The 24,604-nt window shown below is 45.0% G+C and overlaps 1 protein-coding gene across 2 annotated transcripts; it reads right to left on the bottom strand.

Moving 5' to 3' along the window:
* Positions 1-12,978: 12,978 nt before the first annotated feature.
* On the bottom strand, positions 12,979-24,310 carry LOC141050395 (cold-inducible RNA-binding protein B-like). 2 transcript variants are annotated; one of them, XM_073547195.1, is made up of 8 exons: positions 24,152-24,310; positions 23,763-23,876; positions 22,888-22,994; positions 20,844-20,964; positions 20,673-20,760; positions 20,052-20,119; positions 13,995-14,085; positions 12,979-13,034 (listed from the first exon to the last, which is right to left on the bottom strand). In XM_073547195.1, the coding sequence occupies exons 2-7, from the start codon at positions 23,863-23,865 to the stop codon at positions 14,081-14,083; spliced, it is 492 nt and encodes a 163-aa protein (XP_073403296.1). In that variant the 5' UTR covers positions 23,866-23,876; positions 24,152-24,310; the 3' UTR covers positions 12,979-13,034; positions 13,995-14,080. The 2 variants fall into 2 exon arrangements, with proteins under 2 accessions (XP_073403296.1, XP_073403295.1); XM_073547194.1 differs by lacking the exons at positions 12,979-13,034; positions 13,995-14,085 and adding an exon at positions 18,556-19,517.
* Between the last annotated feature and the right edge of the window lie 294 nt (positions 24,311-24,604).

The raw sequence follows: 24,604 nt of genomic DNA, 5'->3' as shown, positions 1-24,604 counted from the left end.
TGGTTAGGATCAGGGGTCTGCAATCTGCATAGTTACCAACCTCTCTGGTTTTCTGTGACTTAGCTTGCTTAGTTTTCCTCCTCGGTGACCCATTCATAACAGTCCCATACTTGGACGACTTCCTTGTAATAGGCAACTCCCCCGGTCATTGCAGAGACCAGTTGAACCAGACTATGGAATCTTTGTCTAACCTAGGTTGGCTGCTGAACCTACCAAAATCTCGGTTAATTCCGAGCCAAGTGCAAGAATATTTGGGCATAACCATAGATTCCATCAGGCAGGAGTGCCGACTCCCCAAACGGAAAAGCTACACATAGAACAGCTAGCAACAGGAGCAATAACACGGACACTAATGACACTCAGGAAGGCCATGTCCTTGCTCGGCTCAATGACAGCCTGCCTACCAGCTGTCCAGTGGGCCCAAGCTCATACAAGAGATCTCCAGTGGGAGATACTAGAAGCAGAGATTTCTCTTCACGGGAATTTAGAAGGGCAGTTAAACATATCACCCGTAACAGCCCGCTCTCTACAGTGGTGGATGAAACCATCCAACCTATCCAGGGGGTTCCTTGGGTGATACCGGTCTCTCAGATCCTTACTACAGATGCAAGCCCCAGGGGGTGGGGGGCTCACTGGGACAACCAGGTAGCACAAGGAGCCTGGACAGGGAACAAAAAGTCAGCCTCCTCGAATATGAAGGAGTTATCAGCGGTGAAGCGTGCCCTCCTGTATTTTCTAAACTCCCTCAGAGGCCACCACGTAAGAGTGTTCTCGGACAACAGCACTGTTGTGGCTTACTTAAATCATCAGCGGGGCACGAGATCCCGAACCCTTATGGAGGTGACAAAGTCAATTTTCCACTTTGCAGAGGGGAACCTAGGCTCACTGACGGCATTACACATAAAAGGGTCAGACAAAGTGATGGCGGACTTTCTAAGTCGCATACAGCTAAGACAGGGCGAATGGGAGTTGAACCAGGAAGTTATCAGTCAGATCACAAAGCTATGGGGAAAACCCAACATAGGCCTATTCGCCAACAAGACGAATCGGAAAGTGAAGACATTTTGTTCCATAGACCCATCCGGGAATCCTATAGCTATTGGCGCCATTATGATCCCCTGACACTTTCCCCTTGCATATGCGCTCCCACCAATAGCCTTAATTCCATCAGTTCTGAGGAAGATTCGGGAGGACAAAGCAAGGGTAATACTAATTGCCCCCTTCTGGCCGAGAAGGACGTGGTTCTCTTGGTTCAGGAGAATGTCCATCTCCGATCCTTGGGTCCTCCCAGATATCCCGAACATACTCTCCCAGGGCCCAGTACTGCACCCCCAGGTGGAAAACCTACATATGACAGCGTGGAATTTGAAAGGGCTCTATTAACCAACAGAGGCTTCTCCCAAAATTTAGTATCTACTCTGCTACGAAGCAGGAAGCCGATAACCACTAAACAGTACGGGAGGGTCTGGAGGAAGTTCCTTTCAGTATCAAGGGCTAGCCCAAAGGGGAAGGTACCCATATCAAAGATCTTAGAGTTCCAACAAAGGGACTTAGAGCAAAGCCTAGCTACCAGCACATCAAAGGTTCAATTGTCAGCCCTGGGGGCCCTATACAACTGACTTGGCAGGGAATTGGTGGGTGTCCAGGTTCATTAAGGCAGTCAGTAGATCCAGGCCCGTGTCTTCCCTAAACGCCCCTCCCAGGGATCTAAACTTGGTACTCTCAGCCCTGACCAAGCCGCCCTTTGAGCCGATGCAGGAAGCACCGCTAAAACGAATATCTCTCAAGACCTCCCTTTTGGTAGCCCTCACATCAGGCCGTAGAATTAGCGACATCCAGGCCCTGTAAGCCTTCCCTCAATTTACACAGATTCTGGAGGACAGGGTGGTACTTAGGACAGACGCAGCCTATCTGCCGAAGGTAGCATCACAATTCCACAGAACTCAGGAAATCTCCCTCCCCTCCTTTTGCCCCAATCCCAAAAACAAGGGTGAAGAGACATTGCACACATTAGATGTCAGGAGATGCCTAGTGGAATACTTATCGGCAACCAGGGTGTGTAGGAAGGATAGGTCTCTTTTTGTCTGCTTCCAGGGGCCAAAGAAGGGGCAAAAGGCATCAAAGAGCACGCTTGCGAGGTGGATAAGGGACGCCATCACCTTGTCACAAGGCGCGGACATCCCAGGCAGAATAACGGCCCATTCCACAAGAGCGGTGTCAACTTCCTGGGCAGAGAGAGCAGGCGTCTCCATTTTAGCAGATATGTAGAGCCGCTACTAAGTCCTCTCCATCAACTTTCTTCAACCACTATCGGCTGGACTTAGCCACCTCCTCAGATTTAACCTTTGGTAGAAGGGTGCTGGAAGCAGTGGTCCCCCCCCTGATAGTCTCTGCAATTCTCTCCGTGGTGCCGTCATGGGAGGAGAAAATCATAGTTATTTACCGTTAACGGTATTTCTCTGATCCCATGATGGCACCCATATATTCCCTCCCTACACGCCTGGGGTGCGCACTTATTGTAAATACAGTTTAGTCAAAAAGTCACGTGGTGTCTCCTCTACGCAGTTTAATGATTATAGAAATTCCTTTTTCTTAGAGTGTTGTTAGTATTAGGGTGAAGTTCGGTTAATGCTCTATAAAACTGATGCGGAAGAGAGGTACCGCCTTTTTATCGGTAGGTTTCCTGTCCCTGTGGGGCGGATCCCCTCTCTCCGTGGTGCAGTCATGGGATCAGAGAAATACCGTTAACGGTAAGTAACTACGATTATTTCGTCTGACCAGCATCCCTGGAATACGTGTTGGGATACCATGGCTCCCCATCCTTTCCTGCTGGCGTCTACTAATAGTGATCACTGGGTCTTGCATCCAGGGAACCTCTCTAATCAAGTTCATTGGTTTTAGCCATCATGTCAATGAGGACTTCACACGAAGCGGCATCTGGATCTTCTTGTCCAAGGATTCTGGGGATCCATCCCAGTTTGCCAGGATGTGCGTCTGAAGCATTCTGGTTTGCGCTTGTGCCTATGCTACCATCTGGATGCAAGATGTCATAGATCCGAGAACTGACATGGCTCATCTTAATGACACCATTTTCTTGCTCTGTAGTACTTTATCTTTTGATCTTAGCAAGATCTGTTTTTGTTTGGGCAAGATAGATGTTTGGCTGTGTTAGTCTAGTAGGACTCCTAAAGGCCCCTTTACATTTAGCGATGCACCAGCGATCCAGACGATATGACCCGGTCAGGATCGCTGTTGCATCGCTAAATGGTCGCTAGTGAGCTGCCACACAGGCAGATCTCACAGCGATGTAGCAGCGATACAGCGGTCGTTACTTACCTATCAGACGAGGCGATCCTGACGTCCTCCCGTCCGCATGTCGCTCGTCGGCGCCAGCAGGAAGCGCCCGATGACAATTGGAGCTGCGCGATCAGCAACAGACAGCGGGGGAGCCGATCGGAGGCAAGTATCACACAGTGATATCGCTGCTGCATCACCAAATCGGTGATGCTTTAGCGATATTGCTAGCGATATCGCTGTGTAAAACCCCCTTAAGAATGTCTGATTTTTTTGTGGTTCACTATCCAGCCTAGAGCCAGTAAGATCTGGGTTGTCATCTGCAGATGTTCCTGTAGCGTTGGTACCGAAGGAGCCACCAAGAGGTAGTCGAAGTATGGAACTATGCATATATGCTGACCTGCGATGTATGCCATGATCTATGACATCTTTGTGAAGATCCGTGGGGCCGAGGATAGACTGAACAGGACGACACTAAACTAATAATGGCCTGGGCGATTAGGAATCTCCGATAAGCTGGATGGATCGGGATGTGACAGTATGTATCCTGCAGGTCTATTGTCACCATGACAAAATCCTGCCCAGAGGTACAATTGACCTGACTGATTCCATCTTGAATCTTTTGTATGTTATATAACGAATCAGGGGTTTCAGATTGATTATAACCCAATGGGACCAGTTTGGTTTCTTTATGAGGAACAGGTTTGAGTAATGTCCCGCTCCTTTCCGTAATCATGGAGAATAACACCTTTGTGGATAATAGGTTTTTTTTACTCCCGCTATCAAGGTGGATTGGCGTTCTGGAAAGGAGAGTAGCATTGTCTTTGGAGGCAAACTATATTTATTCCTTTCCTGACTGATCTTAAGAGTCCATTGATCTGAACAGATCTTGTTGGAAGGGTCTTTTGCTAGGTTCCGATAAGGTCTTGTTTTTGTCTTAAAGCCTTTTCTAACAGCTCAAGGGCAGGACCAAACATGTATTTCCCTTTGAAGGGGATAGGAACACAGCTTCACTTTTGAAGTCATGTCCCCTTTCCAAGACCTTAGGGGCAGCAGTGGCTCAGTGGTTAGCACTGCAGCACTGGAGTCCAGGGTTCAATCCCCACCAAGGACAATATCTGCAAGGAAATTGTATGTACTCCCCGTGTTTGCGTGGGTTTCCTCTCACGTTCCAAAGACATACTGATAGGGAATTTAGATGTTGAGCCCCAGCAGGGACAGCAATAATGTGTGCAAAATGTAAAGCGCTGCAGAATGTTAGCACTATATAAAAATAAAGATTATTACCTTAGCCAGAGTGCTCATCTCAGTTTGACAGCCCTGACGATCTTGCCACCACTCTCACGGATTCTGCAGGAGTCATCTGCTAGGAACCCTGTCACCTTAGAGGCAGAGACGCTAGGATGTCTTCTCTGGGAGTTCCTGTGGACAGGTGCTCCTCCAGCTGCCTCAGCCAATGGTACATCAATCGGGTCACACAGGTAGATACAGCATTGGTATTCAGTAAAGATGCCAAGGTTTCCCACAATTTCCAGTCGCCCATCCATCTTGCGTTCCAGAGGGTCCTTCAACTGAGAGGCATCCTCAAATGGTAGCATGTAGTGATGTGCGAGTATACTCGTTGCTAGAGTTTCCCCGAGCATGCCTGGGTGATCTGAGTATTTTGGCGTGCTCAGAGATTTAGTTTCAGCTGCATGATTCACGGCTGCTGGACAGCCTGAATACACGTGGGAATTTCCAACAAACAGGCATTCCACACATGTATTCAGTCTGTCAAGCAGCCACAAATCATGCAGCTGCATCGACAAACTAAATCTCCAAGCACGCCAAAATACTTGGAGACCACCCGAGCAATGAGTATACTCGATCATCGCTAGTCGTGTGGTCTAAACCATTTAGCTCCCACGTTTGGCATTTCTGTAGTGATGAGAGTCTGCCTAACACATGTGCATGTCTCCAGAAGCATGCGGTGGGCATAACATACTGGTGACTGCAACGTATTAGTCCCTACAACAGCAGTTCGCAATTTTTACTCAGCATCCACTGCTGCTCATTTCTGGAAAATACCCATGGAGTCATAATCACTACAGCTGTAGATCAATTTCCCAAAGGGTTATAATTTCCATAATGGGGTCACTTGAGGGGGGATTCCGCTTTTCTAGCACACGGGGCTCTTTATATGGAATCCATAAATTAGTCTAGTAAAACCTGCGCTCCAGGAGGCAAATAGCGCTCCATCCCTCAAGTCTCTCCGTATGGCTAAGTAGGCCTGTACAGCCACATATGGGGTATTTCTACATTCAGCAGCATTTGTGAAATATTTTTGCCATTTTTACCCATTTCCCAGTGTGATAATGTAAAACTTGGGGCCAACACACAATCTTGGTGGCAAAAAAAACAAAAAAAAACAGGATTTTTGGGTTGCTTACCGTAAAATCTGTTTCTCGGAGCCTACATTGGGGGACACAGACCATGAGTGTATGCTGCTGCCACAAGGAGGCTGACACTATGCACAAAAAAAGGTTAGCTCTTCCTCCGCAGTGTACACCCCACCGACCGGCAGGAAATTCCTCAGTTAGTGAGAAAGCAGTAGGAGAAGCAACAGAATAGATTGAAAACAGAACAACTCAACTGTAACCAATCTATTCTGTTGCTTCTCCTACTGCTTTCTCACTAACTGAGGAATTTCCTGCCGGTCGGTGGGGTGTACACTGCGGAGGAAGAGCTAACCTTTTTTTGTGCATAGTGTCAGCCTCCTAGTGGCAGCAGCATACACTCATGGTCTCTGTGTCCCCCAATGTAGGCTCCAAGAAACAGATTTTACGGTAAGCAACCCAAAAATCCTGTTTTCTCGTTCGCCTTATTGGGGGACACAGAGACCATGGGACGTCTCAAAGCAGTCCCTGGGATGGGAAACAAACTTCCATCAGGCCAGCGGACTCACCACCGCAGCCTGCAAAATCCGTCCACCTAGGCTGGCGTCCGCCGAAGCGTAGGTGTGGACTTTGTAGAATTTCACAAACGTGTGAACCGATGACCAGGTTGCAGCATTGCAAAGCTGCAGCGCGGAAGCTCTGTGGCGTACCGCCCAGGAAGCACCCACTGCCCGGGTAGAGTGCGCTCTGATCCCCGGAGGAGCCACTCGATGCTCAACCCGGTATGCCTCCAAAATTGCCGATCTGATCCAGCGAGCAATAGTAGCCTTGGAGGCCGGGTGACCTTTCCGCGCCCCATCTGGAATGACGAATAGAGTCTGTCTTTCGCAAGGAAGTCGTCCTAGACAGATACTCATCGCCCTGACCAGATCCAGCTTGTTCAGGGACCGCTCCCAAGGGTGAGTTGGACTCGGACAGAAGGACGGCAGAACAATATCCTCATTGAGGTGAAAGGACACCACCTTCGGAAGAAAAGAGGACGGAGGCCACAGAACTACCTTATCCTGGTGAAGTACCAAAAAAGGCGAGCGGCAAGAAAGCCGCCAATTCCGACACGCGCCGGATGGAAGTGATGGCCACCAGAAAAGCTACCTTCCAAGAAAGGAGAGAAAGAGAAACATCCCTGAGAGGTTCAAAAGGAGGACCTTGCAGAACCTCAAGAACCAGATTAAGATCCCATGGAACCACGGGCGCTCGGTACAGAAGAGCCGTGTGAGCCACGCCCTGAAGGTTTTGACCTGAGGGCGGGAGGCCAACGTCTTCTGAAATAAAAAATGGACAGCGCCGAAACTTGACCCTCCAAAGAACTGAGGGCAAGTCCCGCATCCAGCCCGAAGAAACGCAAGAACAGAAGGGAGCGAAAAGCCATGGGCGATGTCATTTGCCTCACACCAGGTGAAATAGGCCTTCCAAGTACGATAATAAATTTTGGAAGATGATTGCTTTCTTGCTCGGATCATGGTATGAATTACTCGGAGAATCCTGCCCGTTTTAAAACCTCGGTTTCAACAACCACGCCGTTAAATTGAGCGACCGAGAATTGGGGTGGCAAATCGGGCCTTGAGACAGATCTGCCCTGTCTGGAAGCGTCCAGGGGGCGTCCGCGAGAAGGTTGACAGTGTCCGCAAACCATGACCTTCTGGGCCAATTCGGGGCGATAAGAATGACTGGAATTCCTTCTGCTTTGATCTTCAACAGCTTGGGAAGAAGCGGCAGAGGAGGGAACAGGTAGGGGAGTTCGAACTGCGACCAAGGAACGGCCAGAGCGTCTGCGCCCACTGCCAGAGGGTCTCGAGACCTGGAAACAAACTGGGACTTTCCTGTTGAGGCGAGACGCCATCAGGTCTACATCCGGGGTTCCCCATCGACAGCAGATCAGATGAAACACCTCAGGATGTAGGGACCACTCTCCCACCGCGAGACCCGCGGCGGCCCAGTTGTCTGTGCCGGGAATGTGTACCGCGGAAATTGTCGGGACAGAAATCTCTGCCCAATGAAGAATCTTGGACACTTCTGCCAGAGCTGAGACACTCAGTGTCCCTCCTTGGCGGTTGACATATGCCACCGCTGTGGCATTGTCTGTCTGAATCCGGACAGGCAAGTCCCTGCAGAACACTGCACCCCAGCCGAGGAGGCTGGCATCCGTTGTTACAATCTGCCAGTGAATGGGAAGAAAAGACCGACCTAAGTGGATAAGAGGTGACGTCAACCACCAGTTGAGTGACCGCTTGAGAAGAAATCAGACAGGATTTTTTCCTGTTGACGATCCACCCGAAATTGGAAAGGGTGTCTAGGACGATCGTCAAACTCAGGCGAGCCTGTGGAAAAGAGGAAGCTTTGATCAGAATATCGTCGAGGTACTGAAAAAGAACGAGACCTCTGATCCTCAACAAGGCCATCAGGGCAGCCATGATCTTCGTGAAGACTCTGGGAGCGGTGGCGAGACCGAAGGGGAGCGCGACGAACTGGTAATGTTCCTGGCGAATCGCAAAACGCAGGAACTTCTGATGTCCGGAGAATATGGGCACATGTAGATAGACATCCAAGATGCCTATTGAACACATGAATTCCTGCTCCTCCATGGAAGCGATTACCGAACGAACCGACTCATCCGGAAGTGGCGAAGGCGTACTCTCTTGTTGAGAAGCTTGAGATCCAAGATGGGTTGGACCGCCCCGCCTTTTTTCGGCACCACAAAAAGGTTCAAATAAAATCCTATGAACCGCTCCGAGTCGGGAACGGGCAAAGTCACCGCGGAACTGAGAGAGGTGATGGCAGTAAAGAACCCCGGGATCAAGGCTGGATCTTATGGAGGACAGGATTCGAAGGAAAGATCCCGTGGAAGAGAGACGAACTATCTTGTATCCTAACGATACAACCTCCCTGACCCAAGCGTCCTCTACTGAGGCCAGCCAGGCGTCCCTGAAGAGAAGTCGACCTCCCAATTGGAAGGGACCCTCGGGAGTCCGACGATGGTCATGCCGATGTAGACCGTCCAGATCTGGATGGTCTGCCCTGGGCAGAGTGGGATCGCCAGGAAGGAGTGGGCCTGAAGGAAACTTTGTCTTGGCGCGCCTGCGGTCTTTGTAGGTTGGATGGGTTCTCCGCTGTATTGAAACGGCGGAAAGCCCGAAAGGGTCGAAACTAACACCTTAGTGGAGGTCTGCGAGGCTTGGACTGAGGGAGGAGGGAACTCGTGCCTCCGGTGGCGTTCTTAATGATCTGGTCCAATTGGGATCCAAAGAGGCGTACTCCCTGGAAAGGCAGATTAGTAAGAGACTTTTTAGGAGACAAGTCCACCTGCCAGGCCTTGAGCCAAATTGTACGTCGGATTGCCACGTTGCTTGACGCCTGAACTGCGCAGGATGCGGCATCCAAAGAAGCAGAAAGTAGATAATCCCCCTGGTTGTGCTTTATCTAGGATGCCCTGACGAAGATCCTCTGCCCAAGTAGCTATGGCCTTTGCTGCCCAAGATGAAGCAAAAATTGGACATACCGCCGCTGAAGCCGCTTTGAATGCGGACTTAGCTAGGGATTCTATAATCCTATTAGAATCCTTTAGGGACGCCACGCCTGAAAACGGGAGAACCGTGTTTTTAGAAAGTCTGGACACAGGCAGGTCCACCGAAGGAGAAGCAGACCAGTTGTCCATGAGCTCTTTTAGCAAACGGGTACAGTACGCAGAGCCGCTTTCCTCTTTGAAAGCGTCTGGTCGGATCTTCTCTTTCCCTGGTAAAAATCTTTCCAAACTCGGAATGGAAAGGAAATACCCTGGAGGGTGTTTCCGCCCATCTGAACGAAACCTCCTGATCTGAGGATTACGCAGGGGGGGGGGGGGGGGGGGGGGGGTCAGCAATCTCGAAGGTCTGGTGAATCGCTGCAATGAGGTTCTGCACCGTAACCTTCATGTTCGCATCCTGGTCCGAATCCAGCTCTAAAATCCCCTCAGAAGACCTGTCCGAGAACGCTTCACCTGACTCTGGAGAGGAGGCTGCTGAGGACTATGCAGTGGGGACGAGGCGAGGCATCCGGCTGGAGATCCTGCCTGGGTCTTTTACGACTAACGCTGGCTCACATGGAATCTCTTGAGACCTGCTGGACCCTGCAGAAGTGTCCAGGGGCAACTTATCGAGAACTGCTACTAGGGACTGAGACACCTTGGTGAGGTCTGCCACCGATTGTGAGAGACGAAGCCCAGCTAGGAATGGGGGGGGGGGGGGGGGGGGGGTGTTCACTCTCACATAGCGCAGTAGATGGCTCCTGGGCGGTGTCAGGCTGAATCGGATTGCTGCAGTCTAGGCAGAGGGGGGGGTGGACTGACCTGAGGGAAGTTTGCGATTGCAAGAAGAGCACGCAAAGTACTTAACTAAGGTGCAAGTGGAGGCAGGAGGACGAGAGCGGTCAGACTTAGAATTAGACATACTGACGGACAGTCACTGAGGCAGTGCCGGAAGGTTGGGGGACAGGCTGAAAGGAAACGACGCACGCTGAGGTAGATATGGGTCTAATGAAAGACCCGTGTCCACCTCCTACTGACACTAAGCTAAAACTAAGGAATTTCCTGCTGGTCGGTGGGGTGTACACTGCAGAGGAGCTAACCTTTTTTGTGCATAGTGTCAGCCTCCTAGTGGCAGCAGCATACACCCATGGTCTGTGTCCCCCAATAAGGCAAACGAGAAAAAAAAAAAAGTTATTTTTTTCTTCACTGCACAATGTTATAAAAGTCTGACACCTCTGGTGGCAATAGTCACTGCACCCTTAGAACACATTGAGGTTTAATTGGTAAAATGGGGCCACTAATGGGTGGGGGAATTCTGCTTTTCTGGCACCTCAGGGGCTCTGCCAATGTAACAAGTGCAGCAAACTCTGCACTGTAAGATGATGCTACTTTCCACTGTGCCTCAAAAGTAGTCTCAATGAACGCATGAGAAATTGCACAACAAACTTTGGAGCCCATTTTCTCCTTTTTTGCTTGTGAAAACGCAAAATTTGTAGCTAAAAGATTTGTGGGAAAAATTTGATTTTTTGTTTAGTGGCATAACAAACTTCTGTGAATCACCTGTGGGTTCAGGTTGCTCAATACACAGATAAGTTCCCTAAGGAGTATAGTTTACAAAATTGTGTCATTTGTGAGATTTCCACGGTTGAGGCAAATCATAAGGGGGGCTCTTCCAACACAACCGTGGCATCCACTAATTATTCCAGGAAATTTTGCATTCCAAAAGTCAAAATGACGCTCTTCTCTTCCAAGCCATGCACCCAAACTGTCGTTTTCCCCCCACATATGGGGTATCAGCATGTGCAAGAGAAGTAGCACAAGAAAATGTATTGTTCCATTTTCTCCTGTTACCCTTGCAAAAGTCCCCCCACCCCAAAAAAAAAAAAAAAAAAAAAAAAGTCTAAAGGAAAATTTAAGTTTATTTTTTCCCCCTTCCACATTCCAGAGATTTTAATGTAGTACCTGAAGGGTTAATACACTTGAGTACCTTGAGGGGTAAGTGAAAAAGTGTTTCCACCGGGAAAATTTTGTAAAGTGGACATTAGAAGTTAACTATTTTGTGTGATGACTGATTTAAGGGCATTGTATATTTAGTTTGAAAATTGCAAGATTTAATCATTTTCAACAAGTAAACAAAAGTCACAGAAATGTTACCACTATTACGAAGTACAATATGGCCCGTGAAAGCAATCTCAGAGTCAGTGGTATCCATTTAAGTATTGAGTTTTACCATAAAATGACACGGATCTTATTTGTAAAAAATTGGCCTGGTCAGAAAGGTAACAGGCTTTGGGGTGAAGGGCAAAATTGTCTCAGTCACCAATGGGCTAACCGAAAATAAACTCTGCAATTTCTCCTATTCTGAAAATTAAAATGGGAGGGGGGCAAGGGAATAAAGTGATATTCCATTTACTCAGTCTAATATTCTACAATTTTATAAATCACCCAAGAGTTACAAATGCCCACTACAGCCCTAGATGAATTCCTCAAGAGGTGTTGTTTAGTAAAGTGTCACATGTGCCAAAGCAGTAGAAACCCTTCGACATCAGGGGCTCTTCGAGATGTGACATCCACAATCTGTTCCAGATAATTTTGAACGCCAAAAGTCAAGGTGTCCCTTCCCATCAGAGCTTTGCATCTAAACAGTTTTCCTTTACAAATAGGGCATCAGTATACTCTGAAGTTTAACACTGTAGGTCCCCCCCCCCCCCCTTGTGAAAAAGTTTGCCTTGACAACCAGAGGTCTCAGAGACCTCTATGGTTGTTGCAGGCACATTGCTATGAGCGCCACCTGATGGTTGGCACTCATAGCAATGCAGTATATCTTTTACATATGGGTGATCTGCTCATTGCCCATATGTAGCAGAGTAGATCAAGTATGGCATGCTTATAGTCTCCCATGGAGGCTATTGAAGCATACCAAAAGTTAAAAAAAATTTTTAAAAAATAAAAATACTAAAGAGTTCAAATCACCCCTTTTGCCCCAATCAAAATACTAAAAAAAAAAAAAAAGCCCCCACCTGACCCCAGATCACAAAAACTGTAGATGCTACATGTCTTGGAAAAGTGCGCTTTTTTTTTAAGCAAGCTTTGGAATTTTTCTCACCGCTTAGATAAAAGAGAATCTAGACATGTTTGGTGTCTATGAACTCAATGACCTGGAGAATCACAATGGCAGGTCAGTTTTAGCATTTAGTGAACCTAGGAAAAAAGCCAAAGCAAAAAACAAGTGTGGAATTGCACTTCCCCCCCCCCATTTTCAAATACACGACATGGTAAATCCAATGGTGTCGTTCAAAAGTACAACTCGTCCCGCAAAAAAAAAAAATAAGCTCTCAAATGGCCATATTGATGGAAAAATAAAAAAAGTTATAGCTCTGGAAAGGGAAAAAATGAAAACAGCTCTGGGAGTTAAGGGGTTACATTTGCCACCATCATGAAGTACAGTATGGCTCTTGGAAAAAAGTAAATGAAAAAAATTAAAGCGTTGAGAAAGTCGCCATGTTGAGGAAGGGTGTTAAAGCTCAAGATGTGTTATGTCTAGTTGGGATGTGGTTTGGATAGACTTGATGGGGCATTCACATTACAGTTGTACTGCAGTGAACAAAAAGCCTAAGGTAGAACGGAGCCCTTCTAACCTTATTTTTTTAAGCTGCAAATCAACCACACTTGATATGGCACAAATTCCCAGCATTTACACAGTTTGCAGTCTTCTTGGAGAGGTGCTATCTACAGTAAGCACAAACCAAATTTGAATGCAATTAAAGCTTTATTAAACAGACCGCCATTAAATTCATCTGATGATCCTAGGGATAAAAAGAAAACAATTAACATTTTAATAAAGGAGTAGAACACTAAACAACTTTTTCTTTAAGTCCTATGGACAGTATGCTCCAATTTTGTTCAAAATAGTCTTAAAGGGAACCTGCCACCACTTTATTGGACTACCAGGTAAAAACATTCAATTTAAGCCCCCATCACACACAGCGATCTTGCTAGCGAGATCGCTGCTGAGTCACAAGTTTTCTGACGCAACAGCGATATCACTGTGTGTGACTTATCAGCGACTGGCCCCCCTGCCAGGTATCGCTGATCATCCTCAAATGGCCAGGACATTTTGATTGCTAGTCTCCCGCTGGCCAGCACGCTTCGCTGCGTGGCAGGCAGAAGACCAGAGATCAGTGAGCTGGTAACCAAGGTAAACATCGGGTTTCTATGCGCCAGCTCCCTGCACCAGCACACTGGTATCCAACGTACACTGCGGGTAACTAAGCGACGTGCGTCGCTTGTTACCCGCGTGTCGCTGTCCTGATCTCTGGTTAAGCTGTTTGGCAGCTCACCAGCGATCCTGACAAGTTCATATTGTTGTCGGGATCGCTGGTGAGTTGCCATGCAGGTGTAAAAATGCAGGTTGAAATCAGCACAAAATCCACAGTTAAAACACGTCATTTTACCTGCGGATTTAGCCAAGTCTGTGCAGAAAAATCCACAATGTGTGCACATACTCTTAAATTTGGCACGTGAGGAATAAAAACTGCATTTAGGGAACATACGTGGGGAGTCAAGGGGCATCAAAAGTACTTGTGTAATGCATAGGTGACACTAAACTGAATATTTTTACCTGGTAGCCCAAAAAAAAGTGGTGACAGGTTCCCTTTAAGACATCCAAATGCCTTGGAAGTGTTTTGCAATAAAAGCTAGAAATTCTGTCCCACAGCCCTAAACTGACAGGTTAGTAGATCACAAAATATAAAAATGACACATACCTGGAATTTACACTTGAAAACTTTGTTATGTAGAGCTAGCATGCAAACCAACAGTGATACTTCTCAATTACAATTGAAGATCAGCTTCAACCTGGAAAACAAAATACATAAATTTGGTGAGCTTGGAGGGGAACCAAAGATAGATAAATACATTCTTACAAGTGGGCCCTTATATTTTGACTGTAGCCTACAGAATGGCCATGTCCAACAGTGATTGGGGAAGTAGAGGGGGGGGGATAAAATATAGCTATATATGCACATAAAGTGAAGGATTGAAGGCAAAAAAAAAAAAAAAAAAAAAAAAAAAAGGTCTTGGTAACAAGGCATTTGCCAGTATTTTTCTGGGTAATCTTAAGTAGGCAAACCATCGGATTTCCAGACATTGTCGTCAATGACAAATAGCACAGTTGTACCGGATATTGTATAATTAAAGCTATTTGGACGTTTCACAGGCACATCATGAACTCAAGAGGGATGTGGACATGAGCAAAAGAGTTACCTCAAAATACCGGACTAATTCGACAACTGAACTAGCCAAGAGCAGCTTTCGGCAGGCTTCACAGGATGCACAACACTTGACTTCTCCAAGGACATTGCAGAGTCTGTATTCTAGCAGGAGATTCTCAAGGCAACAGATTTGTATGGACATTTAATCCCACCCTCTAAAGAACCTGAATTCCATATCTGTAGCAAAAGATTAGTGGTAACCCATTCTCTTAATTCACATAGGCTTTAATACTAGTCCAATCCATGAATGCCACTTTCCTAGAAGCCTGGCTCAATATTCAGCCAGATAAATGAGCCATATGCAAAGCTCACCATGACAAAGTAATTTGAAATCCTAGGCTCATGCCCAGTTACGGTAAGTTCTCGGGAGAGCATATGAGTCATATCTGGAAACAAGGACCTTTCTGGCAGCTTTAGGTTTGCACATGCCATATCCAGTGGCAAACACAGGGAATGTGCACCATACCCATGTCTGCCTTGGCAATTGTGCCCCGACAGCATTAGTAAATTGTGTCAGATATGTGCTGACAGCATTTTTAAAGTTTATTGGTAAGGGAAATCCCAGGTTTTGCTCATTTATAGGGAGGACTCATTACCATAAACTGCAATTTTACGAAGAAAACCTTTGTCATTCTTGCTTCTAAACTTTCATGGTTAGAAGATCGTGCATGTTTAGCTTCCCACAACCATACATGACAAGTTAAAAAAAAAACAAAAAAAAAACAACACTTAGTGTCACATGAAATTTTACAGCAGACTCCTAGGAACAGCATTAACAAACCAGATTTTGAACACTCATTAATGTGGAAGATACTGATGAAATGAAACTCAAATTCATACAAATGTCCTAGAAAAGCAGCAAGTAAAAATAAATTGGAAAATAAGGACTGTCACCAGGTTTTTGCCACCCAATATGAAGGCAGCATAAAACCAATTCCCACAAGAAAACTTACTGTAGTGTTTTTTAATCAAAAACACACTACAGTTTTATCAGTAGGAAAAACCACGAGGACTAAAACATACAGCCCTCCATACTCATGAACTCTGTAAAACCAACCACACCCACCACAGATTACTGATGTGAATGCGGTTATACATTATTCCAGATTTTGAGATTGGAGATTCTAGAAAGCAGAGTAAGATCCCACTACCCTTCTTGTCCCTCACTTTGAAAGGATGTTCTTGCGTGTTATTCCAAGATAACACCTTGATGTTCGAGTGACATCAGAGCTAGAAAAGCTTAACATTTAGGTGGGCATTAAGGAACCCCGCTGTCCACCATCTAAAAACATAGAAAACCACTGAGTCCACCGTTCATGAAGTCTGGCGATAATACTCAAATATTGCTAGAGTACCTATCTTACTATTGGGTTTCAAACTCTAACCCAGATCCTTTAACTATGCTTAGACTGTCTAACCGTGCAGGAACAGGTCAGATCATACAACAAGTCCTCTAAACAGACATTACAGCAGGGGATCACAGCTGATTCTTGGAAGCATTTTACTACTTTTTAAACAATGTTTTGCCTCCCATAATTAGCAGTGATCCCCTGTTGTAATGTCTGCACTTATTGCATCCTCTCCTGCCCAGGAGCAGTGATCTGATCAGACCATGTCCATGTACGGTCAGACAGCCATTACACAGTATATATAGCAGGGCCACATTTTTAAAAAAATTCACAGGATTTTTCTTAACCCTAACCCTTCATGACAGCCAATACATATATTTACTGATCTGAGATATAAGGGAATATCATCCCCATACAGGTGACAATTCAGCAGCTGTCGGCTGTCCACTATATCTGACAACTTGCTGTATCAAATGATCGGTGTTAGCACCATCCATATCTGTTTAACCCCTTAGTTGCTGCTGTCAAGTGACTACATCAAATAAATGGTTAATAGATTGTGGGGGCTTGCACTTTAATTGATACACCGAGATCATGATTGTGTGGTCCTGATGTTTGCCATAGCAGTTCATGGCCGAATAGCGAATAGTCTGCCGGCTATAGCGGTCGGTTCAGAAGTTAGTGACATTTAGGTGGTAAACAAACACTTTCATTCCAGCTATACCACTTTGCATTAATTCCAGAAAATCACCTGAAGGGTTAATAAACTACCTGACAGCAGTTTTCAGTATGTCAGGGAGTGCAGTTTTTAAAATTGTATCATGTTTGGGTTTTCCAATATATAGCACCCCTAAAGTCACTTTAAACTTGTATAGGTCCCTCAAAAAAATAAGTTTTCTTGAAAAAAAATGAAAAATTGCTACATTAAGCCTCCTAAAAGGATAAAATGATGCTGATGTAAAGCAGGCATGAGGGAAATGTTATTTATTAATGTTTTTCTGTAGTATGACTATCTGGATTAAAGTGATAATCATACAAAGTTTGAAAATTGCAATTTTTTTTTTACATTTGTCAAGTTTGATATTTTTTATAAATAAACAAAATATATCAATCTAAATTTACCACTATCATAAATTATAATGTGCCAAGAAAAAAACAGTCTCAAAATCATTGGGATTTGTTGAAGCATTCCAGAGTTATCACCACAAAGTGACATTGGTCAGAATTTTAAAAATTGGCCTGGTCTCGAAGGGGTTAAACATCCAATTGTGGAACTTTATATTCCCAGATCTATGGATTAAAATGAACCTTGTGGGAAAATCTTTTAAAAGGGGTGGTTTACTACTAGAACCCCTTATACTCCACACTAGGCCTGGAAGGGGGGGGGGGGGGGGAACGAACAAAAAAAAAAAAAAAAAAAAAAAAAAAAAAAAAAAAAAAACTTACTCTCCTCCAAGTGGTGCACATAGTTATTTGAATTCTCAACCCAGACTGCGATTGGCAGAGCAAAGTAACGTAGCCTAGTGGCTAAAGATTTCAGCCCATACAAATGAGCCAATCAAGGAATGTTACAGTAAATCACCACTTCGGACACAGGCAAGATCTCTTAAGGGTTCTCCAGTGATGGAGTTTGTTTATATACATTTTTTGCCTTTCCCCTAATACAGTTACAGATCACCCTTCCTTTAGGGATGCAGCCACTACTGACATGGCTTTCACCTTGTTGCACTGACAAACATGTCTCCAAGAATGTTAGGCAAGTTCTGCCCGCTTAGATATAGGAAGATGTACTCTACTAATTCTGTTGAACACGAGGTGGAGGCCGTTCAAACTTCTGTGTGTCTGTCTAAACAATGTAAGCATTCCCATGTCACAACAAAAGGCGCTTCCTACTGCACATGAGCACATCTGTCCCACCCCATCCGGTCATCGCCGCCTATTATCTGCGCACCCTATCTTTAGCATAGGGTGTGCAGACCGTGCGCTAGTAGGATTTTAGCATGCGCTGCACACTTTTGAAGGTGCGCCGAACGTACCATGTTGCATTTTGGCACGCTCCGCGCACCTTCAAAAGTGCACAGCGCACACTAAAATCCTACTAGCGCATGGCCAGTTCACGGTCTGGGCACCCTATGCTAAAGATAAGGTGCGCAGATCGCATGCAGCCGTGTGCGATAGTAGGCGGCGATGACCGGATGGGGTGGGCAGAGAGCCGACAGGGGGCGGGGCTTAGTGGCACTGTATGGAAAATATACTAGTCTGAAACTAGCTGTAATGAGCCATTTTAATTCTATAGTGATTACCTATAGAAGAAAAATTGTGATTTGATAAATTAAGTTTATAAATGGCATTTCCTTTAGTCATTTACATTTTTCTATTCATGGAGAAACCACTTTAAAGGACCTAGTGTCCTTCACACAACTTCATCCTGTTATGAGATGTCCCATACAAACTCTCCTCACTTTGACATCTCCTGCACAGATTCAACTTTAAAGTGAACCTATTGTCAGGATTTTGCCAAGTAAGCTACAGGCATTTCCAGGTTTACTTGGCAAAATCCTGATGACAGGTTTGCTTAAGGGCAAAGTTTTCTAATCATGATGAAGAAACCTCCATACAACTAGAATGCAATAGCAACCACACAACCTAATTGGATGACATCTACTTAATCAGTGTTGTGCAGAACGCAAGTGTCAAGAGCAGCATTTCTTTTCAGATGGTCTTTTAATAGGCTTCGTGAAGCCAAATGAAAGTAAAAATACAATTTAGCCAATTACAGTATTTGTATCTTTCAGTAAAAAATATAAACAAACATTCAAGAATTTCTTGCGATATTAAGAAGTTAGATTGCTTTAGGTATAGCAAGAAGGTATAGCCAATGTTTACAGTGCACCTTGACTTTACCCTTGTTATACTAAAGGATTCTTTCAGAGTCATGTGCTTAAAGAGGTTGTCCATTGCAATGTGTAGTGGGCAGATACCTTGCATTTGTGCCTGTGACCAGCAACATTTCTGTCCACACATTCCCATCATGACCCAGGGCTGCAGTTACCTCTGATGTCACGTCAACTTATGGGAAAGTGGGGGGGGGGTCACATGATGGTATGAGCAGTAATAGAGCTGCTCACCTGCACATTTGGAAATACAAGGCATTTGAGAAAAGCCTTATAAAATCGATCTGCCCTCTACACAGTGGACATCCTCAAAATAAAAAGAAAAAAAAAAAAAAAAAAAAAATTAGTCCTAGGGTTCAAGTCCCCCTTGACTTATCAAAAAGATCATGGTACAGAACAGAGTGTGCACAGTAACTAACAATTCTGCTAACACAATAGCTATACTCTGGGCAGGAACCACTAAGTCACCGAGGCATGGGTCTGCCAATTTAAAACAGCAACAAGGAGCTCCCACATGAGCAGCCCAATAGAACAGCAAAATCATAACATTAGAACCAAGGAAAGTCTTAATGTTACAACTTAAAAAAAATTTAAAAAAAAATACACTGTTCCATGTACTACCAGTGAGGCTGTAAGGATAATTCAACAAATTGATATAAAAGTGAACACAATTAGATTGACTAAACATTAACTGTTATGCGAAGCTCCAAAAATCTTTATAAATACAGCCACTGGAAGGAGGATCTTGAGTCAGGAGTTTTAGTCGTGTGTAGCTGAGGACAAGAAGTAGGCACAGTTGTAAAGTCACTTGAAGCACATGTCAGAACATTACACCAACCCCACCCACCCTGCACTAGATAGCTAATCCCAACCCCACTGTAGAATGACTTATAGAGCACCAGGATCCAAGGGGTAACATTTCTCCTTGTGGAGAGTGACACATTAAGCATGCAGAGATATGGAGACTGAGCAATGCTCCTCTTGGAAATCCAAGGATCCTGGGCAGACTACTTTGCATGGACTAGAGGCAGTACCCCGAAAAAGTGCCTGCAAATTGAGATTCTCGTTTGGCTTTTATCCCAAGTCATGTGACAAGGCTCATTAAAGGGTCAACAGACTTTTAGGATTGCTACCTCCTCTATAGGTGGCACTAGAAGTCTATTCCTCTTCCTCTATGAAGAGACAATTTGCATACTAAAGCACCATAAGGCATCAAGTTTCAGGAAGCCCCATGTAGCAAGAGACTCAGGATATTTAGCCTTTCTTGATGTTAAATCATAACCAGACTCTTTAGCCTAATTACTTACCATAGCTGTCATAGCCATCTCTGTAAGATCCTCCTGATCTGTCACCATATCCCCCTTGACTCCTTCCACTATAAAAAAAAAATAAAATAAAAATGAATATATGTTACTATGCTGTGAAGGAGAAATAATTTTAAAGCACGTTATATCTGTAAAATAACCAGTTAAGGCTGCATCCAAATGCCTTTCCACAAAGGATATAACATCTGCCTACTCTTATTGCAGGAAGTCAACCATGGAGTGCCTACTGGGATAATACAGAGGAGAATCAAACATTGTAACTCTGCTCCTGGACCCTTAGCAAGTGGTCTGTAATAGGCAGAATACTTCCTGTTGACTGTATAGAGGGTGGCAGGGGCTGAGGAGATAGTTTAATCCATAGCCTTTGAGTGACCTTTTGATTGACAGTAATATTTTGGACTTATCACTTCATGTGTTTGATGAGTGGTGACAGCAGTTAATTGGGGTGTGCTGAATGTGTCAGGTAGTGATTTATGCTCACTTTATAGCCTAGAACAGGCTTAGCGCTGGATTGAGAGAAAAATTAACCCCTACAGGTGCACTCCACAACACATGCTGAGAAGTGTGAATACGATTTTGGTCAGTTTAATGCTCATGTCTTACCTTCCATAATAATCTCTAGATCCGCCACCATAACCGCCACTCCTGCCACTATCAAAACGGCTACTTCCATAGCCCCTGTCTCCACCACCTATTAGGGAAGAGCAGCATTAGTGATATGCAGTTCTAAAAACTTACAATCTTAATCTTGTGCCCATTTTTACAGTTACGTACCACGTCCTCTGCCACCACGGTAAAATCCTCGTCCTCCAGAGGATCCTCCCCTGTAACCTCCACGCCTATCACCTGAAGACTTGCCAGCCTGATCGACACGGATCTGTCTACCATCAACAGACTAAAACAATGGAGAATTGAGTTATATTTGAAAAAAGTTATACCATCTATTCAAGTGTACATCCATTTGCTTGCCCAACTGGTTTCCATGCTATATTGCTACTTTAATTGAACCTGTCACCAGAAAAAAAAAAATAACCTGCAGATATAAGGGTTAATCTCCAGGTTAAAAGCACAACTTTTAACTGCCTGGCACCTGCACTTACACCAACGCTGTAGGTTTTTCTCCATATCCCCCTCCCCCCCACTAGAAAAGGCCTCTGTGCAAACAGTGTATGGAGCGAGGCAACGTCCACTGGCCAGGGGAGTATGTATAATTCACACATTGGTCCTTATCTGGGTCTGAAACCAACAAAACCTCGCAGCACTTGGGAGGGATTCACAAGTCTGAAGTCACACTGACTGCAGAATTTATGGTTTTGACCGGACAACCCCTTTAACCTGATATCTGCAGGTTAAGAGGAGTTTTCTTTCTTGTGACCAGTTCCCATTAAAGCAAACCTGTCATTGGGATTTTGTTAAGCATTAGCTTAAGGCATTGTCAAAAGTTGGTGCCATTACATGGGATTAAAATACCTGGGTTGAAGAAATCCATCTTGTGTTTTTTTTCTTGTTTAATCTGTTTTCAGTTTAGAGTTGGAGATTCTTGTGCTCCTGACTCGGTCATCAATCTGGTTTAAATGACAGGTCACCAAGCCTTCTGTGACCTGCCTCCCATTTTAGATACTGTGCTTATGCAGCTAACATCATGGTCTTCATAGGGGTCGTTCACTACTAGGACCAACCCCTTTTTAAACTGGATGTTATGGCCCGATAAAGCCAGTTTGCTGGAAAATTTAAGGCCACAAATATTAACTGTGCAAGCACAGTATTTAAGATAGGAGGCTGGTCACCCATCATTTAAGTCCAAAATGAGGCCACATCATGAGGGGGAAGGGGAGCCACTATCTCACCGCAGAGCACAAGCATCTCATTAATGCAAAACTTAAACACAGATTATGCAAAAACCACAAGACATTTCATCACCACAGGTATAATTTTAATCAGTTAGGTCAAGTTCACACGTTCAGTATTTGACTTCAGTATCTATAAGACAAAAAGAGTGGAAAATGTAAAAAGTGTAATAGCGATAAATGCAGAAGGGTGCTGCGTTTCTCACTCCTGGTTTTTAGTTTACAAATACCCATGTAAAATACTGACCAAATATTGAAATTGTGAACATGGCCTAACAGCACCAACCTGTAAACTTGGCAAAATCCTGACAGGTTCACTTTAAACATCACATTCGTTGTACTAGGAGAAACATTTGCGCAACTTGTCTGACCAGTTTAGAGCTGTACTTTGACCAGGGGGAAAATACATAGATATTGGATTTTTATGTGCCTCAACAGGATCTAAAATTTCTAAAGTCACGTAGCCCTAAATCTTGTATTTTTGCACAAAAAACCCCCACACACATCCCAATGGCATTTCCATATACAGAACCAAGTAAATAACTATTGAAAGTACGGAAGAGATCCTGTACTTGAGATTAGAGAAAATCCCAGTAATGGGACCTCAAGTGATTTCACATTAATGGGGTTTGTCCGGTGGAAACTGAAGTCTGTGTGACTGCAGACTTATAAATCAACCAATATATGCACTGACAATTTGCCATTTGTTTGAGTGGGAAACAGCAATGTGTTATGCATACTCTGGGGAAGAACCAGTCTAGTGGACACAGCCTCACTATATTGCATGGGGCGAGGCTGCTTCCTGTCTAGTGACGCAGCCGTCCAGTGGGCTGCACCCAGAAGAGGGTTCTGATCAGGCGTATGAATTTTACATACACTGACTGCAGACTTCATTTAAGATCAGACAAACCACTTGAAGTATACTTGTGGCTATAAATGCAATTTATCACACATTTAGAAACAAATCTCACCTTTCCATTCATTGCTTCCATGGCATCTTTTGCATCTTCTGGATTTTCAAATGTAACAAACCCAAAGCCCCTAGATCTCTTGGTCTCACGGTCCTTCACAACCACCACTAAAGGAATAAATGAATTAGCTACTCATCATAGAAAATAGAAACATCCGTTACTAGAACCAACGATACCAAAATAAAGGGTTAATAGCATAATCCCATCTCAGCGATAAATAGAAACACCCTTTCATGTGCAGAGTAACGAGCATGCAGTCTAAGTATTACGAAAAGTGGTTACACTTTATTTTCATTGTGATTTTTTGTTATACAGGAAATCTAGAGAAAAACCTGATCATTTGACATCTGAAGACTGCCGACCTTGCAAAGTTTAACTCTATACCACATCCTGTCTAGTGTGAGATGGTGACAAAGCCACACTACAGCCCCATGCCCTACATGCTGGCTCTAGCAGTTAAAGGTAGTTTGTCAGCCCCAAGCACCATTCACCTAACTTGTTATCAATCTTCCTTTATAGCCAGAGCTGTGGTTTTACTGGAACAGAAGGGTGGCGATAGATAAACAAGTGCATGTGCTCACCTTACTAATCTCAATAAGATATAAACCACTGATTATACAGTACTACTGGCAGCCTTCAGGGGTCGCTACAAGTCAGCATTACAATAACTGGTTACCAAGGGAAAACCCTGTTCTCATGGGCGCTTTACCACTAAAGTTAGTCTCGCTACAACAACGGAGGATTGGTGAGGACATTGTAACATGCTAAAACTGATAGAGACAAAAAAAAACACCCCTTCTGGTGCCAGAGCTGCCCCTATGTAGGGGGAAGGTAGACAAGCCTGCTGCCAGGGCACGGGAAGCGCCATTACTCACCCTCAGCCACCTGGCCGTACTTGCTGAACACCTGCTCCAGGTTCTGTTCGTCGGTGTCGAAGCTCAGACCGCCGATAAAAAGCTTTCCTTCATCTGAAGACATGATGACGAGCTCTAGAGAGACACAACAGTCAGGGTTACACAAGCTAAAGACTGACTAGAAAATGGCGGCCGCCGAGCAGCGCGCGCCAACAGCACTCAAAATGGCGCCGCCGAACAGGAAGCAGGGAAAGACAAAGAGCACAAGGAAGCCACGCTCACAAGTGAGTCTACCAGAAATAGTCCGGGCATTCAGAAGGCTATGCGAAAAGCACCACGACTCCAGCTAAGCAGGAGAGCACGCATGTGGAGAAAGGTGCCGCTAGCCCTGAGCCCGCCACGCTCCTTACCGTATGTTATCTGTGCGACACGACAGAGAAAGATCCAGCAATTCGAAGAACGAAACTACGCCCGCCCCGCTCTTATATAGCATAGACGGCCCCTCCCTCCTCATCAATTATGCAACAAGGTGGACTGTACCATTTTAAGTACCACAGGGGTGCTAGTTCTTAGGTGTGTCTGCTAAACCCATACAGCGATGAATTGGCTGGTGGTTAGAATGAAACAGAAATTAAGCCTGTGTGAGCAGGCTGTGGTGGGAGCTCCATTTACACTAAAGCGACGGCTTCCTTGTAACATAGTCCTACAGGAACAGTGGGAGTGACTCATTGCGTGGGCGTGACTGGGTGCCGGGGAGAGGAGCTTTGTCCGCCATTACAGATCGAGTTGGCGCCATTTTAAGATTCAGGGGATGAGCTGTGAGCTCTCTGACGTAGTTTCTTTGTGACGTGATTGCACGGAGT

This window comes from Dendrobates tinctorius, unplaced genomic scaffold, assembly GCF_039654945.1.
Source record: "Dendrobates tinctorius isolate UK_male_01 unplaced genomic scaffold, ASM3965494v1 ptg000011l, whole genome shotgun sequence".
Taxonomy (NCBI): domain Eukaryota; kingdom Metazoa; phylum Chordata; class Amphibia; order Anura; family Dendrobatidae; genus Dendrobates; species Dendrobates tinctorius.
Note: the sequence above shows the minus strand (reverse complement) of the source record. Positions and strands in the feature narration are given on the sequence as shown.

Coding starts and splice junctions, on each gene's coding strand:
- LOC141050395 (XM_073547194.1), bottom strand. CDS start 23,865: ATGTCTTCAGATGAAGGAAAGCTTTTTATCGGCGGTCTGAGCTTCGAC. Junction 22,995..23,762: donor GTACGGCCAGGTGGCTGAGG/GTGAGTAATGGC, acceptor TTATTCCTTTAG/TGGTGGTTGTGAAGGACCGT. Junction 20,965..22,887: donor TGGAAGCAATGAATGGAAAG/GTGAGATTTGTT, acceptor CCATTGTTTTAG/TCTGTTGATGGTAGACAGAT.